The sequence below is a fragment of the Falco naumanni genome, chromosome 3 (genome assembly GCF_017639655.2).
Source record: "Falco naumanni isolate bFalNau1 chromosome 3, bFalNau1.pat, whole genome shotgun sequence".
NCBI lineage: Eukaryota > Metazoa > Chordata > Aves > Falconiformes > Falconidae > Falco > Falco naumanni.
The window spans coordinates 6,380,210-6,398,279 of record NC_054056.1 but is presented as its reverse complement, the minus strand read 5'-3'; the positions used below and the strand labels follow the sequence as shown (position 1 = coordinate 6,398,279).

Genomic DNA, 18,070 nt, shown 5'->3' with positions numbered 1-18,070 from the left:
AGCCCAGCGCCCCTGGAGCAGTGCAGCCCCCATGGTGGGGATGGGGAGCTGCCACCCCCGGCCTCGAAGTATCCTCTTGCCCACCCTGGGCTCTGCCCACACAAACCACGCATGCTGCCAGGTTAGAAAAAACCCAACAAAACCAGGTTTATTGAGCACTGCTCTGGCCCCAGCAGCCCCTTTTCTAGGGAGGAGGGGGCTGTGGAGTGGGCACTGTCCGCAATGGGGGTGGGGGGGCTCAGGCTTTGCCCCTACTCCCCCTAGCCTGCAGCTGATAGGGGCTGCAGGTCCATCCCACCACCCTGGGCTGGAGACAGGGAGGATGAAGATGGGTCACAGAACTGGGGCAGCAGCCTGCCAGCCCTGGGGGCAAGGGGTGACACACCCTGGGGAGCCCCTTCCCCACCTGCCCCTCAGGTGCCCCCTCCCTGGCTCTGGGGTAGACCTGGTGGCCCTCCCAGCCAGCAGCAGCCCCATAGCACCAGGACTGTGAATGCCACCAGCCTGTCGCCCACCTCCCGCGAGGGCGAGGGGCCACATCCAGCCAGTGGGAGCTACACGGGCGGCTTCATCCCCCGCCAGGCTGTCTTTGCTCAGACGGTGGACTCCTTGGCAGCTGCCCAGGCTCTCTGGCAGCCGTAGAGCCACTTGATGACACGGGCGTTGCGCTCCACCACCGAGACGGCAGAGCCCAGCCGGCTGTCCGGCTCCTCCTCGCCCGGCCCCGCATCCCCCTCGCTGCCCCCCGAGGCCTGCCCAGGCTCTGACTCACAGGAGCCGGGGGGCCGAGCCGAGGCGTTATCCCAGCCCGCCGGCCCGAACCGCTCCTGGCCCAGCAGCTCTACCAGCGCCCGGTCCAGCCCGCAGTAATTGAAGAACCGCTCCTGCTCTGAGAGTGGCAGGGAGATGCGCAGAGCCAGCGCCGGCTTGCCGGGGGGCTGGGGGGGGCTGTGCCATGGGGCTGCCTGGCAGAGGGAAGATGCCACCACCGCCACCGTCACTGCCGGCACTCGGCGTCCTCGCCTTCTCCTTCTCCACAGGCACCCACAGCATGGGAGTCTCGTGGTTCTGGGGGGCTGGTGGCCCCTCGCCCAGCCCCTTGGCTGGGGGAGAGCTGGAGGGCTTGTCTCTGAGGGGTCCCTGGAAGAGGCGTCGCACCAGCCCGGAGCCCTTGGCATTCTCCTTGTCCGTGCCTGGGCAATCCCGTTTCTGCCGGTAGATGATGAGGGAGTCGGGCCTCAGCAGGCGCCTGCCACCGGCCCGGCGTGCCACAGGGGACTGGGGGCACGGCAGCTTCCTGGGACCCTCCCGGCTCAGCTCTGAGCCCTGGCACAGCTCGTTACACTGCTGGTAGGCGAGGAGGCGCCGGCCACGCGGGGAGAGCCGGGGCGAGCTGCCCCGCAGCGCCGGCTCCTGCCGGCTGTTGATGACTTGTTGGGATTTGACGTATTTGGCTTTGTCAGCCTCCAGCCGCTCCACGGCACTGGGTGTGCGGCCCCCGACGCCCCCCGGCTCCCGCGGGCACTCAGGGCCACGGTTCAGCCAGGCCAGGGGGGAGCCGTGGCTGGGGGCCACAAGGCGCAGGTTGCTGGAGGTGCAGATGGCAAGAGGGGGGCTGCCCAGGGGCACCATCACCCCCCAGCCCCGAAATGGCACGCCTGGGTGCTCTGGTCCCCGCTGAGCAGCTGGGGGGGGTTCTGTGCTGCGGCTGGGGAGGCTCCCGAAGCTCCTGGATTCGTCCCTGGGAGGAGAGAGGAGAGCCGGGGTCAGCACCGAGGGTGCAGCAGTGGCAGGAGGAGGATGGGGGGTGAAGCAGAGCCGGGGGTCCCCGCGATCCCAAGCAGGCAGGCAGCCGGCAGCGAGCCCTGGCAGCCCAGGCAGGAACAATCCACGGGCAGGAAGAGAGAAGCGCCGAGCATCCGCCGGCTTCACCCGCATCCCAGGAGCGGCTTCCAACAGGAAAAAATACCGGAGCCGGCCACCTTATCTTCCCGAGTGCAGGGCCAGCAGAACAAAGCCCGTGCTCGGGAGAGCTGGCGAGCTGCCCCGGCCGGTGGCAGCAGGGCAGGGGCTGGGGGATGTCTGGGGGTCTCCGTGCCATGCTTCCTGCAGCCGGGCTTCCCTGGAGGGAAGGTACCTCTCCTGCTCGATGCGGGGGGGCTTTTATCAGCCCTGGGCTGCCACGGCTCTTGCTCAGCTGTACCCGAGCATCCGTGTGGGTCCTGGCTGTGAATCTGGTGGTGGAGGTGGGTGCTGGGGGAAGGGGGTCTGGAGCCTGAGCTGGGGGCTGTAAATGCCCAAAGCAGATGGTTTTGCTGAGCAAAAAGGCCTGAATAGCCACAAAAAGCCAGCGGCTGAGCCAGCCCCGCAGCCTCCCCGGGTGACAGCGGGGACCAGCCAGAGCAAGGCTCACTAGAAAGTGAACAGCCCAGGAGCCCTCTGCCCACACACCCCCACGGGCCGTGACGCCGCACCCACCCCTGGTGCACAGATGGGGAAACTGAGGCACGTGGTTTGTCTGCTCCTGTGCTCCCAAGGGATGAGCTCCCTGCTTCCCCCAGTCCAGGCAGAGCTCCGGCGCGGCTCGAGGGAAGGTGTCCCAAGCACATGGTCCCGTCACCCACCGGCTTTGCCCCGGCAGATCCAGTGTGCAACTGCTCGTGCGAGCGCACCTGCAGGGTCCCCAGCCCAGCCCCGCTGCCAGGACCTGTGCCCAGCCGCGGCTCAGCAGGCAGAGGATGCTCACACTCACCTGAGCCCTCACAGGGATGCAGGGATGGGATGTAGGGATGCTCTGTCTCACTCAGCCTCTGCCCCTCTGGTTGCTGGCAGCAAACTGAGCCCAGAGCCGGCAGGAGCCTCTTATAGAGGATGAGGAAGAGGAAGAGCCACCCCATTAACCCCTGCCAGCCCAGCCCCATCAGCAGGAGCCCACCCCGCCAGCATGACCCCCGTGCCCCAGCCTTCACACCCTGGAGTCCTGCTCCTGCCCAGCCAGCATCCTGCCAGCTCTTCTCCTCCCACCACCTCCTTAGGGGAGCCTGGCCGGGATTTCGGGATCCGCAGCAGAGATCTCTGCCTCTTCCCACACAGGACTGAGTCTCTCTGTCCCCCCAGCACGGGAGGCATCAGGAATGGGACAGGGAAACCATGCTCACTCTGGCAGCTTCTCCTTCTATGTCCACCCTGAGACACTGGGTGCAGCTCAGGAGCAGGAGCCCACCACGATCCCCTTCCCCAGGATCCTGCCCCAGCTGGCAAGGGATGAGGGAGGAAGGGTCCTTCTGGCACCTTCCCTGCTGGTGGCGAAAGGGTCAAAGCCAGCCCCGCACTGGGCCTGTTCCTGCTTCTTCCCCCCGGGAAGGGCTGTAAATCGCAGGAAGCCACCACAAGGGGCTGGAGCCAGCCCAGGCGTTATTTTTACCACTGCCCTCTCCCCTTCCCGAGGGCTGAGTGCTCCCACAGGGGGACCCCGCCCCCCCCCCCCCCAACCCCGAGCCCCCCAGCACCTGCCCAGGGGACTGCAAACGTGGCATTGCAGCAGCCAGCAGGGGAAAGATATGCTGCACCCCGAGCTGGGCTGCCAGCCCCTTGGAGCAGGGTCACAGAAAGCCCCCAGTGCTCCCTAGGGACCCCCCAGCTCCCCCCATCTCTCTGGCACCCAGCATGGATGAAGAGCTGGGGCAAGCCCAGCCCAGGCTGCTTGCAGGGACTCAGGAAGCCCCAGCAGGGACGAAGTCACAGCATTTGGCCTGGGACACGCAGGCCGGGGTGCTCTGTCCCTGGAGGAGGGGGGAACCTGGCCCCAGCACTGCTGGCCCCCACCCCAGTTCCTTCCTGCAGCGCTGCTGCTCGGGAGCGGTGCCGGGAACCGGGGCTGGCTCCGCATCCAGCACCTCCCTGGGCGACAGCACCGGTGCCAGGAAGGGGCTGGGACTCCTGCGCTGACAAAAACAGACACTGAAATGGAGGCTGAGCAGGATGAGAGCGGCCAGAGCTTGTCTGAGCTATGCAGGCATTCAAACACCACCACACCCCCACCCCCCAAAAAAAACCCACCACCACCCAGTGAAAAACCAAGACGCAAGGGGAATGGAAAAGGATGGGGCCAAGTCATGGAAGAAGCTGTGGCAGCCCTGGGATGAGAGCGCCTACGCTCCCACGTGGGAGAGGGGCAGCTGACAGGACCTTATTTTTAACTCCAGGCAACATGAATCACTGTTTATTAGGACAGGTTTTATTTTCCAAGCTGGAATCCCGGCAGCCATTCCCGTAAAACCACAAGTGAGTAACAGCAGCCTTGGATTCACCTTTCTCTGGCAGATGCAGGCAGTTCCCATGGGATGCTCCTACCAAATACCTGCCTGTTCCAGAGCAACTGCGCTCTGCTCCAGCTCCTCCTCGGAGCACCTGCCAGCCCCTTGCTGTTCAACAGTTTTATTTGGACAAGACAGATTCCCTTCAGGATAAAAAAATGAATGATTTGAGGGGTCCTTCCTGGCATCAGCATCCCCCAGGGAGGAGATGGGGGTTTTGTCACTTCAGCTTCTAGGAAGGGATTTACCCAATTCATCAGCCCCTTGTGAATGCACCAGGTGGCTTTTCTTAGTCACATGGATGCTCAGAGTCCCTTGGTTTTATTTCAGGTTCCTCAGAGCTCTCACAGGGCACACTCAGCTCCTCAGCGGGGGCTCTGCTTCCCCCCCAGCTCACCAGTGAGTGAGCACAGTGCCAGGCAAGCAAAGCAATCCCGGGGAAAACCCAGCCACAGCTGCGGCCAGTATGGAAACTTCCAGCCCCTGTAGTAGGTGAGAAAAGTCTGGGAAAGTCCTCAAAGGTTACAAGTCCCAGAGCACAGATCCTCCTCCTTCCAACACCATTTGTCAGAGCATGCCTAGCTCCTAATTAAACAGCCCTGCTCCCTCCCAGCTCACGACAGAGCCCTCTCAGCCCTGCTAATGACGTCCCCATGTCACAACCCACAGACCAGGCTTGAGGAGCAGCAGCAGAGCAGCACGGCCAGCACAGGGCTCCCAGTGCTACTCCGATGGATCCAGGCAAATAGGCAGGGGAAGCCAGAAGCTGCCATGCCCACAGGCAGCAGGAGAGCTGAAGCCAGTCATCCTTTCCAGATGCATTTCTCCTTTAAAAAGAAAAGAAAAAAAAAAAAAACCAAAACACCTTAACTCCACCATAACCAGGTGCAGACAGAACTGCAGCACCTGATAAGACAGCCATCTGTCTCTACTTGCTGGTTTACTTTTTACAGCCCACAAAAGCCCCTTCTGGTGGAGAGGTCCATGCAAATGCCACCACTTGAAGAGCAGCCCACAGGAGCTGGGTGGCTGCAAGCCAGAGAAGGCCCAGGGTGCAGGTGCCTTCCTTCAGGAGAGGGGAGGGGAAGGCTTGCTATACAAGTTTAAAAATATCAAGGGCTCAAATGGGCATGAATAAATCTGAAACTACCACCTAATCTAAGGCAGCCATCCACAAGTCTGTGCAAGAAGGAACTAGACAGCAGCTGGGCCCAGGAGAAGACACCAAGGCTCCTGTGGATATTCATATCCTCAACGTGGCTTCAAAACCCACAGCGGGTGATGACAGGCTTCTGCTGGCTGCCTGGTGTCTGCAAAGCAAAATAGGTCAGTACTGGGACCATGGGGACAGACAGGAAAGACAGCAAGAGATGGAAGGAGCTGCCAGCACTGAAGGAAGCCTCCCTGGGGTCAGAGATGAGCATCTGGGCTGAACCCACCTGCTACAAGGCACCCACAAAGGTTTTGAGGTTGCATCTGTTTTTATCTCAAACCCTAGAGATTGAAGAGGCCTCTGAGCAATGGCAATTGTGGCAGCAGTTCTCCCTTTGCTCTCTTCAGCAGAGGGAAAGCACGTCAGCTGTGTCCTCCAGCACACTTCAGCTGGTGGAGTGCGGGATGGAAGCTGGGCACGCGGGGGTGCCCCAAGGAGAGCAGCCACGGCTCCTGCCAGCTCAGCCCCACAGCTCAGCCCGGGCCCCTGCTCTGGCCCTGGCTGCTCCGTACAAACTGCAGCCCTTTACACAATTCCTGCCTGCTTCAGGCACCCAAATTATCGGGAAATTCACCTGGGAACAAAGGGATTTAAGAAGAAGGTGGCCTGGGCTGCGGCTCCTTTCGCAGTGATGCAGTGGTGCTGCTGGCTCATCATTCAGGTCACCCAAACTTCTAAGAGCGTGCGGCCTCAGACTCCCCAAAACCGCTTACAGAGCGAGTGAACAGAGATCCACAGCAGCTCAGTCTTGTATTTCCACCTCTCCCCAAAGAGCGCAAATACTCTGGACCGTTTGTGGCATTTCAGATACACCCCTCTTCCTTCATGGCACTTAAAAAGAGAAACTGCACACTGCATAAACAGCTCTGCGGCTCCCGTGACCGAAAGGGAAACGAAACAGTCAGTGCTCAGCAGTGTCCATTAAATAGAGTTTGTGTTTAAACACTCCTAACCAGGACTCCTTGTGCTCACCACACAAACCGCCAGCTAACAATAAAAAGCACCTTAACGATCGATACCCCATAGAAAATCTGTGGGACATCGGTGGAGGAAAGGGAAAAGCAACACAAAAAGCCAGCCCGTCACGCTGCCCGCGGTCCAAAGGCCACCTGAGCGTATCTGTGCAGCCACCCACCACGCAGCAGGGTGGAAAAAAACCACCACAAGCCGTTTGTCTGAAGCGAGGGCACCCTTCCAAGGGGCAGGCAGACGGCTCAGGCTCCCCACGACAGGACTTTATCTCAACCACAAAGCAACATCTGCCATTACGCTGCAGTTCGCGCAGGGGCTGCGGCGAAGGAAAAACTGTTTAAACCAACACAAAGTGAAAATCCAAACAAGACTAGTTCCCCAGCCCAGCGAGGATCGCCAAACCAAACCCTGCCCGAGGCAACAGCTCGGGCAAACTGGAGCCCCAGGCCTCAGCACCCTGCACAGCAAAGGAAATACAGCAGAGGGTGGGTTATTTGAGCAGAGATGCAGCCTCAGTTACATCTAACTTCTGCACCAGGGCATCTCCTTGCCAGTTTTCACCCCTCCCCTATGGACTAGATGTATTTCAAGTATGTAGGCTTAATTGTCTTCATTTTGCAGAGGGAGGGGAATTTAGCTTGTCTCTGTATTTAAAATCACCACTCTTACAACTAATCAAAGTGGGGTGGCCTTTCTCCTTTAAGGTGTTTATCCTCTAATAAAAAATAATCTAAATTTCAATCCCTTCCTCCTTTGCAACAACTGCATTGACTTACTGATTTAACCACACACTCCTGCCAGGTGGGGAGTCTGCCTGTTTCCAGCACCAGGATACGCAGGAATCCGCAGGTGACGAAGCAAGTGCACAGCACGCAGATGACTGGGCTGGGGTTTGTTGCGGGGGATAAAGAAATGGCAAAGATAAAACACCTTACAGCATTTCCAGCCTATACTATTCCCACTCCCCGTCTGTACAACCCTTTGTTCCAGGGCACTTAATTAAGACATGCAAATGACTAATAGGCTTTTGTATCACGTATAAGTAATGGTGTGTCCTCACTCTTATTTCGAAGAGTTTCTCGGGGCACACAGACCAGCAGGCCACCGTCCCTCACAAACGGCACCCACCCACAGGACAAGGGCTGGCAGCTTTTTTGGCAAAATTCTACTCCAGCACACGTGGGAATTAGCGGGGAAAGGCATCAGCAAGAGGAGTGGCAGTGCCCAGGACAGCAGCAGCATCTATTTGCAGCCTCAAAAATCCAGTAGTACCAGTAGTGGGGTAGGCAGAGCTTGCCAGAGATTTCCTTACAGCCCAGGGTGGTATTCAGTCTGCTTGTAATAACAACTTCAAGTACATACTGGATACAAGAATGCTGCTTTTAGTCTTTAATCCCCTCTTTGAAAATGAGGTACACCCAGAAGAGCACCTTTTTTTATTCTTAAAGGGCTCGGCAGCAGCCACAGGATCCACACAGACATGGCTCACCTCCACCAGTCCAGGAGCCAGCTCTGTTTTAACATACAGTTTGGTCTCGCTCTGTCAAGTCCTCCAGCAGCACATTACACATCGGTGGAAGTCTGGCACTGCCACTACTCACAGAAGACAAGCAACACAGCTACTAGCCAACCTAGCCTCTTTTACAAGCCTAGGATCACTTCGGGTATAACTGTGATGAAGCACTATGGCTTACTCCTGTCCTGCACAGCAAATAAACCTCTCCAGATCTTTGCTCACAGGTAGATGACATTGTGCTAACTGAAAAAAAAGCATTTCTCTGCATAAAGTTCAAAAACTTCATCAAAATTCAGATTTTATTTCAAAAAGAGTCATGAACTTAATAAATTACACAATCTTCCTTATTATAAATTCTCCATAAAATATATTTTACAGTTTTTAAAGAAAGATTTGGAAAAAAAGTCTTTTGAGTGCTGAAAAGTATCTTGACTTTGTGTCACGCTGGTGAATAACTCTGTAGCTGCTACAACGATTTGATTTATCAAAAGGTTTTAAAAACAAAGACCTCAGACGACAACAACAACAAAAAAATCAAACAGAACACAGACCTCAAGGATTACTATTCAAGTGTTAAACAAGGAAACAGTGTCACCCAACAGCAAGGCAAAGTAAGCACCATGAGAGGGATTTCAGGTACCCCCACCCTTTAAAGTGGCAATCAGTGCAAAGAAACACTTCGAGAGTCAAAACCACCCCAACTTTCCTGTGCCGTTCACTCATTTCTGTACTGCAGGCAGGCAGCACCTTCAGTGTTCATCCTCTGAAATACTTCAGAGAGTAATCAGATGATTTGCTAAGTGTCTTAAAGGTGAGTAGTATTAGTTTGTAGTAGAGTCATGCTTTAAGGTAACATAGCTAATTCTGATTTTTGAGTGCACAGGAGAGGAGGAAGTTTGCAATGTATTTTTAAAAAGCTCTCAAGTTTAACGTGGAAAAATTATATACCCTCTTAAAACGTGACTCATCCAATGACCACGCTGAAATGCAAGTACTGTGAAACTGCATTGGCACAGACAGCGAGAGGTTTTGCAAAATAACAAGAATTAAGGACTAAGGCCCCCTGGGTAACTGCCACCAGTTCTGAACAGCACCAAGTAAGAACTGCCTGTAGTCCGTAAAGCCTCAGAAGTTTGGTAGAATCAGAATCCTTTGCTTTTGGAAGTACAAAAAAAAAAAAATTGTATTTTGTTTGTGCTGTTTATTCACACTTGGGCAGAATAAACACCAATCAGAACTGCTGTCACAGCACTAAGAGGGAAGAGTATCTAAGAAGCAAATTATACAAGGAAATACAGCAGTTTTCAGGTAAGATTTGGGGAAATAAAACATTGATTTTATTAAGAAAGCTGGCCTCTGTTGCAGCTTAAAAGGCAATTTTTTGAGACTACTTTTCCCCAAAAGGTCAAATTCACAAGAAAGGTCATAGTCCTGCACCCAAAAGAACAAAGTGTTACACTACTACAAAGCAGCTTCTGTCTGCCCTACAGTGTCAGGTGGCCTCAGTGAAACCTCTAGCATATCAATCTGCTTCTGTGGACTAAGAGCTGGGGACAAGCAGCCTTTCAACTACTTCAAAGCTTTCCATCCTACCATCTGTGCTTTTAAAGAAATATTACTTCTTTAAAAGGAGGAAAACCAGCCCAAAAGAATCAGCCAAGGCTGCCACAGGAATACCTTTCACATACTGGTTACTGAGTATTCTCCATGTTTTGAGAACAGGTGTGCTCTAGGAGAGAGACAGTCACACCGCTTTATCTCCTCATCACTGCCAGGTTAGAGGCAGCGCCAGAAAGGAGGAGGCCACGATCACTATTACTAGTTAGATTCAGTTAACGGGAAAGCTGCTGTCAGCACGTTCTGAAGAACCCTAAAAATAATGCTCTCTGCTGCAGCGTTCTCTCATCCACCTTTGCATAACTTAAGCCCACAGTAATCTGCTATGATAAAACCTCAAGGTGCTATTGGATTATAGATACAAGAGTAAGGCGCATGTTGTGGAACTGTAGATTTAACTGACTTCATAAAGCATTAAATTATTCAAAGAAAGCAAAAAAAAAGAATGATTAATGAACTAGCCAACATGCTAGCACCTGATTGCATACATTTATAATTTGACTCCCTCGGTGACAAGCTCAGTCATGTCAGCACTTTAAAAACTGCTGATCCCCTTGCATTGCATTTTTTTGTGTGTCTACAAAGTCAAGTCTCAGACCCTACCTTTGACATTAGATAACAAAAATAAATAATAAAGTTATTCAGGCCTGGAGAAGGAATGCTTCTCATCGATCTTCACCTAGTTTTCTAGCAGATCTCAATCATTCAGACCCATAGCAAATAATTTAAGAAAAGTGGCATACACTCCCAGTCACTCGTATACATAAATATATACACAGAAGTACTCTACAAAGCCTGAAGATCTGCACTACCAGCATGCAAATCTTTTTTCCCCCCACAAGAGTTCCTAATACTGACAGAGGAAACTGGAATGTACAAAATACTCCAAGACATTAACGCTGGAAATCAGGTCTCAGCTCTTAAGACATCCCACCGCCAGCATACACACACAAACATCATCCCCAACATCCTGCTATTATACACATCAATGCATCGGTAACACAACGGCCAACTCAACATTCCTATCATGAAACTCAAAAGGGATTCATTCGGTACAAACTACACCCCGCAGGTTTGAGTTCAGGCTCTTTTACTGCCATGAAGTTGCACCATCAGTTGGGTGATAAGCAGCTCGATTGAGAGAGAGACAGGACTTGGCAGGTCACGTATCCCAGCTGCTGTCTTTAAAAGCTATGTTGACTAATCGCAGTTCCAGTTCAAAAGCATCAGGTCTGTCCTGTGGGTTGGCAGCCAGCATTTCCTTGATCAGCTGTTTCATTTGAGCATTCATCGATTTTTTCTTTACGGGAATGAGCAGTTCCATTTTTGGGTTTTCTAGAAGCGCCTCTCCAACAGGCACAATCGCTGTCCCTTGCTTGACGTAACTCCCCAGAAGTTCTTTCTTTGTTTCGGTATCTATAAACGTGATTCTTTCCAACATTGCCCAGATTATAATCCCTAATGCAAAGATGTCTGCCTTGGCAGTGTAGTGTCCTTCCCAGACCTCGGGGGCCATATAGAAGTCAGTCCCACATGCAGTTGATAGAAAACACTTATTTACATTGACTGGTTCCTCAGGATTGTGTCCTGAGGCTGAACATACTTTACTCAGCCCAAAATCAGCTACTTTCAGGGTAGGCTCCAAGTCACTAGCATCCATCCTGCTCTGAGAGATCAGAATGTTGTCAGGTTTGAGATCACGATGAATAATCTGATTTTTGTGCAGGAACGCCAGCGCGCTGCTGAGCTGAAGCATGAAACTGGTGTTGGTCTTGCGGTTTGGCTTTCGGGACAACAGATATTCATTCATGTCTCCTCCATCACAGAAATCCATTACGAACCAGAGGTAATAAGCACTTCTGGGGTCAAAGACTATTTCTCCTTTTAATGAGGTCTCTACAAGCTGCAACAAGGAAAAGAGATGTCATAACCACCTGATGATCACAGAAATGTAAAGATACGATGGAAAAATGTATGAAGTTTGGATCTTTCTCTCAACAATCCAGAGAGCAAGATTGTAACTGGTGAAAAGAAAACTTTATGCAAAATTTCCGATGTTAAAAAAAAATAATCACAATGTATTTGACAGCCTCATTTTTCTGCGTGCGAAGCATATCAAGTTCACGCTCCTGCCCAGAAGGAGAGCTAGACCCAGATAACAGTGTTTTGAAAGATACTACTAAGCCATTGCACTCCTATCTGTTTCAGCTGGACAGCGTCCCACCCATTTTGCCAACAACTTTAATGTATAAACAGTCTTATTAAGTAAGTCCGTACAGCGCAGGGGGTTGTATTTGCCCTTTGCTGATGAAGTGGCACCACAATACATTTTTAAAGCCCGTTCTCCATTCTTTACACGTGCACGTAACACCCTTCCCACCATCACGATCCACTAGCTATTTTCTACAGTATAACAGTGAGTAGCTCGAGCAGCCAGTTCTAACAGCTGCTGCACACAAAAAGCAAAGTAGAACCAGCAATCAGTTTCACTAATCCTGTTCACACAGCTACACATTTGCCTCTTCAGCTCCTCTGAGGTGTATCTTAGCATGTGCTAGAAGGTAAGTCTTGCAATTATTTCTGTTAGTAGTAAACCAATGTATACCGAACCAAACGTAGCTCCTACAGGCTTTCAAAAATTAAGGTAGCTATTAATATTTAGAGGCGCATTTTAAAGTGCTTTAAAAAAAGTGACCTTTTCCATCCAAGAGTAATTTATAGCACTCCCTAACTGCTAGCACAACTAGTACTCAAACCAGACCACCTTAAAACAGTAAATCCATGTCAGAACTAGAAAATTATGTATTTAGGGTTTATAGTCAATAACAGTGCGATTAAGTTATCACAGGACAGCAGGGAGTCTCCTTTGCCAAGCGAGCACCAACACACAGCTTTGCCCTCCACACGGCTTTACCAAAGCTGTACTTGCACCTCAGTTCAGAGCATTAAGACAACAAAACCCGCTGCCATGGCTGTGACAGTAGCAAAGCACCACAGCGCCAGGCTAGTTGAGAACTCTCACCCAACTTAGTTCAGCTGACCACAGCTAAGCATCTGCCCCAAAGCCCTTCCCCAGCCAGCCTCCCCGCATGCTGCACCAGCTCAGCTCTGTAATGCAGGATCTCCTGGAGTGGGGAGAGGAGAGGGCCAAGCCAAGGGAGATCCAATTTTCCCTATTTTAGCACATGCTGTTAATTATAAAGTGATCCCAGTCTCTTCAGAGTCAGCTCAGCCCTGCCCTTTGCTCCTTGCTCTCTGGAGCAGGAAAACGACCTGTAGAGCTTGCACCCAACAGGGGTGAGATCTACACGTCGCACTGTTAACAGGCACTAGCATCAAAACCCAACGCTGCAGGTGATCTGGAAGCTCTTCCCCACCTTGCAGTTCCACCCTGTTTTTTTTTAAGCTCCTCCCTGTGCAGCCATCCACAAGTCTGATGCCATCTCTCACAGATCCACTAATGACTAGAAGGTAAGGCACTAATTTCTCCCACGAGCTGGCCAGTATTATTTTACCCTAATCCCTTCGTGAAAGCAGGTCAGCAATGACCACCAAGCTACAGAGAGTTTATAAAGACAAGAATCCTTTCTCAGGCTTGTACAGCACTCAGCACAATGGGACCTGGACAGCTGTGAAGGGTTGTCAGACAAACGGTCACTAACAAAAGGTCCTACATTAGACATGCAAGAATGACAACAATAAAAACTGAAATGATAAAAGCTGACTAGGGATGACACAATAAACATTGAGCAGGCTACTGACTTTCTAAACCAGAGACACAAATTTCTGCCAGGGGATGATTTGTAGTTGGGGCAGCATCTTGACACGGGAATGAACCAGATTATCTTTCAAAGTCTTTCCAAAGGTACTTATTCTTCAAAAATATGCATCTTCAAACTTAAAGGAGACTTAAAGGACATTCTCAGTAGCCACACAGGGGGAGCGACATTTATTCCCTTATTTACTATACCTTTATCTCTCTTTGAAAAGCTTAGTAGTTCTATATTCAAAAAAGAAAACCAGCTCACCGCATGCTACAAATTGCTTGTTATTTCTGAAAGAATTTTAAGTGTTGGCTTCCTAAATCAAGATGGTTACTTCCTCTTCCAAGGACAACTGAGACTAAGAAATTCTTCAGAGCTATGTCCCAAGACATTAGTACATGTCCGCTCATTAACACTGCAGCAGGGCTTCTCCCAAGTAATACAACAGCCTGTGCCTCCCTCCCGCACCACTATCTGTGGTGTTTCCTCAAATTATCAAAGCAGGTTTGCATTAAAAAAACCCTGCAGCCTTTTTGAGTGGCATGGCTTCAAATCACAAAATACAGGTGACTGTTCAATAGATAGGCTCTTTTAAAGATACATAATAATTTTGGGGTGTCAGCAATGCAAACAGTACCCTCTCCTAACTAAGCACACCTCCAAAAAGAGTGATCTTAGCTACCCACCTCCTTCCCTCCCAGCTACACATCCATGTTAATTACTTCCACCCCATTACCTCAGCTTCATGTACCTGTAAATAAAGGGAGGAACTGGAGCCATGGGACATCTTCTGCACCATACCATCTTTCTGCAAGATGCACTCCTCCAGGTGAATGACGTTGGGATGTTGGCTCTTGATACTGCTAAGTGCCCAGAACTCACGCAGAGCTAGTTCCACGTTCTCTGGAGCATGGCACCGAATCTTTTTCACCGCGACCCGTGCAGAGGTCTTCCTGACGACTGCTTCGTACACCACACCATAACTGCCACGACCAACCTCCCGTATTAGATCGTACTTAGGCTGGCTACTCACCATCTTCAAGATCAAGGGTTCTGGGGAAGGGGGAAAAACCCACAGAACTAAAACTTATGAGCAAGAACTGCGCTGTATTTTCCCCCATAGGGCTTGGTGCAGCAATACCAGGCCTACCAAACCCCTGCAATTAACAGGGCAGTGCCTGCGAGCGTTACACTGAATGCAACGCTGCATATGAGTGCTAGAACATTCCAGAAGCTATTCTGTAAACCTGTACCTGTTGCCACGGACTAGTTAAACGTGAAATTACATCATTTTGGTGGGATTATTAAGATTTCAAATACAGCCCAGTTTTTCAAGGTGGCAACAATTCAAACCTAGACTTGTATTGTGCAGAGACAGGACTATCGCATATGCTCCTGCTCCTTTCTCTCAGTGTCTTCCATGAACATCTGTGGGAATAATAGTATGGTATCATGTTCTCCATCCACGCCTGGGATAGCAGGGAAGAGGTTCTAGTTGAAGCCTGTGGTTGGGCAGTAACAGATTTAATTAGTACTGCCTTTTATGGAGGTGACTGCATAAGTAAATTTTGCTGTTACGATTTAATCATGAAAATCTTTTACTGATACTAAGATAGGAGGATGCTTCGGATCACTTCCAGTGTATTTTTAAATGTTACTACGATTTTTCACCTAGTCTCCTCTGAATGAGGAGCCTATACAGTTACAAAATGTTAAAGGCTGTAACTGCAGAAGCTTGTACTCAGCATCTAACTTTCACTTTTGCTTAACAGGGCAAGGACAGAAGTTAAGATGTTGCTCTATAAGTAAAACAAGACACACACACACACAAAAAAAACAATGCCACCAAACACTGCCACAGATATATGTCCTTCCCTGAACACTTCCCTGCAAGAGTCACAAACCAAAACACACCAGCACCACCTTCACACAACCAAACAAAAATGGGGCACTGACTATAGACAGGAAAAAACCAAAAGTTTGGCTAGCCAATTATCACTGGTCAAACTGAACAAAATACAAAACAAACTTAAAAAAAATAAGTCACAGCTAGTGTATCAGAACTAAAGTAGTTTGTAAGACTGCCAGTGATAAATTTAATTCTCTTTATGTCAGTAAACCAGGCAATAAGGACCACATCTAAACAGCCTGTTATTAGTAAGAAGCTTTCAAGTATTTCCACTAGTTTAGGGTTTGGGTTTTTTTTAGAAAAAAGGAGAAAAAAAAAGAAAAAGAGAGAGAAAAAAGGTATCATCAGTCTCAGAGCAATATTACGGTGGACTATAACCTTTCAGCAAAGTTCTGTGATGCAGTTACAGGAACACTTTGAACCAAAATGTGATGTGCCTGAGAAACTAGTTACCATGAGCTTCTGCTCACCAATCGCACTGAGCCTGCACCTGCGGCAAGACGGTGAGGAACAGATTAAGGTTATGGCCTCAGCATTAAGATCGGCTGAGCCAACAGCCCCTCCCAGGCAGGAGGGGGGAACAGGACCTGTCACCTCCCCAGCAGCCAAACAACTCTTGAGGGCAAGCCTGCGTTCCTCGAACACTATCACACCAAGTTCAAAATGAACAGAAAAAGGCCCCCCACGCCGGGAGCCCAGCCGTGTGCCGCTACCGGGCCGGACCTGCCACCCTACCGAGCCTGGGGGCTGCCACCTGCCCGCCGCCACGCCCACGGGGGCTCGGGGACGCACCGAGGCCCACTGCCCGGCGCAGGGCGGCGCAGGCCAAGGCGCGGGGCCGGGAGCGGGCCAGGCCGGTGCAAGGCCGACAGCCTGGGCCGGCCCCGCTCCCTCCTGCAGGCCCGCGCCCCCCGGGGAGGCGACGGCCCTCCCCGGCCGCCTCGTTAGCGGCGATAATGACGGAATACAATAAATTACCCCCCTCCTCTTCACCCTGCTCCTCCAGGGAGGCTCCGCAAGGGCTGTCACACCACCCGCACCCGGGGGACCCCACTCCGGAGGGACATTAATTACCGGGGCACCGCTCGCCCCGCAGCCCGCCACCTGAGGGGGAGCGCGGCCTGAGGGGGATCCCGCCCCGGCAGGTACCGGCCCCTCCACACACCTGGAGCGGGCAGGCCCCGCCCGGGCCCGGCGCAGCCCCCACTGTGACGCACCCGAGGGGGCAATCGCCGACCCCGCTCCCCGCCGGGCCGGGCCGGACCAGGCCCCGCGTTACCTCAGCGCCGCCGCCGCGCCGCCTCCGCCCGACCGCCATTATAGGGCTGCCCCCGCCCTGCGCCGCCGCCGCCACGCCCCGCGCGGGACACGCCCTCGGTGCGCCCCCTGATTGGTCGAGCGGCGAGGGGGGCGTGGGAAGCGCACCCCCCCCCCCCCCCCCCCCCCGCGCCTGTCGTCGGGGGGCGCGGGAGTTGCGCGCGCTGTTCCCGCGCTGCGCGGGCCGCGCGCGCCGCCGCCGCCGCCTGCAGCCCCCTGCAGCCCCCGGTGCAAGGTGCTGCACGCCGGCCTGTGCATCCCCTTCTGCCCCGCCCCCACCGCTGCGCTCACCCCCCCTTTGCATCAGCGGCCCTCCTGTTCTGGGGATTCTGGTCTTTTTATTTATTAATTTATTGCTTTGCATTAAGAAAAAAATAAAAGTCAGTACAGTCCCTTGCATCTTTGGTTGCACTCTGGCTTTGTGTGACAGTGACGCGGCTCCTGGCATTGAGCTGTCCCCTCCTCTCTGTGCCCTGCTCTCTGCCGTTGCCCCTTTTACTCCGCAGGCTGCGGGGCTGGAGATGCCCCCCGTGCACAGGAGCTGGGGGCGCAGGGCTCCTGTCACGGCCGCCGCTGTCTCCTCCACCCATTGCCCACCCACCACGGGGCCATTCTGGGAGCAGCCAGGGCCACCCCCTGCTCAGAGCCTGGCAGAGACCAAGCAGAGGCCGTTCAGATACACCCCACCAGAGCAACTGCTCTCCTGCCGCTGCCAGGTTAATTGGGAAGGAGCCCAGTGGTGATTAGTGCCCCCAGCCCTGCCTAAGCTGCCCCAAGCCAATTAGGGGCCAACGAGCCCCTTGTGGGTTCTGAAAGCTGATTAGGGCATTATAAACCCTCCATTCCCACGAATCCCCTTAATCAAGCCCAGAAGCAATTAGTTAATCAATGCCAGTCCCTGGCAGGGCCAGCTCGGGGGTGTAGGGATGGGTCCACATCTGGGTGCCCCTCTCCCAGCACTGGTCGGTGGCTGACCCCCACGCTGCCCTCCCGCGTGCCTGGTCAGCCCTGCTGCCGTGCCACTCCTCCCTGGAAGAGCCCCAAGTGCCGAAACGGGGACAATTTTGCAAGATGTGCTTGGCTGGTCCCAGCACAGTCACTGGGTCGACATGTGAGCCTGCCCGGAAGGAGCACCCAAACAGCCGTGGGGCTGCCCTGCCCCGCACGAAGGGTGCTCTGTGCGCCCACGGACTTGTGCATCTGTGTACCCACCGTCCCTGCATACCCCTGCACCCCCATGCCTGTCTGCCTGTGTCCACCTGCACCTGCGCACCCATGCACTCCTGCACCCATGCATCCATTTACCCATGTCACTATGCACCCATGATCCCTGTGTACCTCTGCACCCATGTACCCGTGGTTCCTGGGTACCTATGCACCCATGGACTTTTTCACCCAAGCACCCATGTACCCCTGCACACATGCTTTATTTACGCATGTAACTAT

General features: G+C 52.9%; 2 protein-coding genes across 4 annotated transcripts; both read right to left on the bottom strand.

The window, feature by feature from the left end:
- Nucleotides 1-127: 127 nt before the first annotated feature.
- On the bottom strand, nt 128-1,632 carry FAM110D (family with sequence similarity 110 member D). The gene is given in 2 exon segments (XM_040587864.1): nt 128-936; nt 938-1,632. Coding segments are annotated over 2 exon segments (1,038 nt in total). The 3' UTR covers nt 128-593.
- A 6,666-nt stretch (nt 1,633-8,298) lies between these two features.
- On the bottom strand, nt 8,299-16,648 carry PDIK1L (PDLIM1 interacting kinase 1 like). 3 transcript variants are annotated; one of them, XM_040587865.1, is made up of 3 exons: nt 16,587-16,648; nt 14,150-15,579; nt 8,299-11,537 (listed from the first exon to the last, which is right to left on the bottom strand). In XM_040587865.1, the coding sequence occupies exons 2-3, from the start codon at nt 14,432-14,434 to the stop codon at nt 10,797-10,799; spliced, it is 1,026 nt and encodes a 341-aa protein (XP_040443799.1). In that variant the 5' UTR covers nt 14,435-15,579; nt 16,587-16,648; the 3' UTR covers nt 8,299-10,796. The 3 variants fall into 3 exon arrangements, with proteins under 3 accessions (XP_040443799.1, XP_040443800.1, XP_040443801.1); XM_040587866.1 differs by having other exon boundaries at nt 14,150-14,451; nt 16,587-16,641; XM_040587867.1 differs by lacking the exon at nt 16,587-16,648 and adding an exon at nt 16,473-16,493 and having other exon boundaries at nt 14,150-14,451.
- Nucleotides 16,649-18,070: the final 1,422 nt, after the last annotated feature.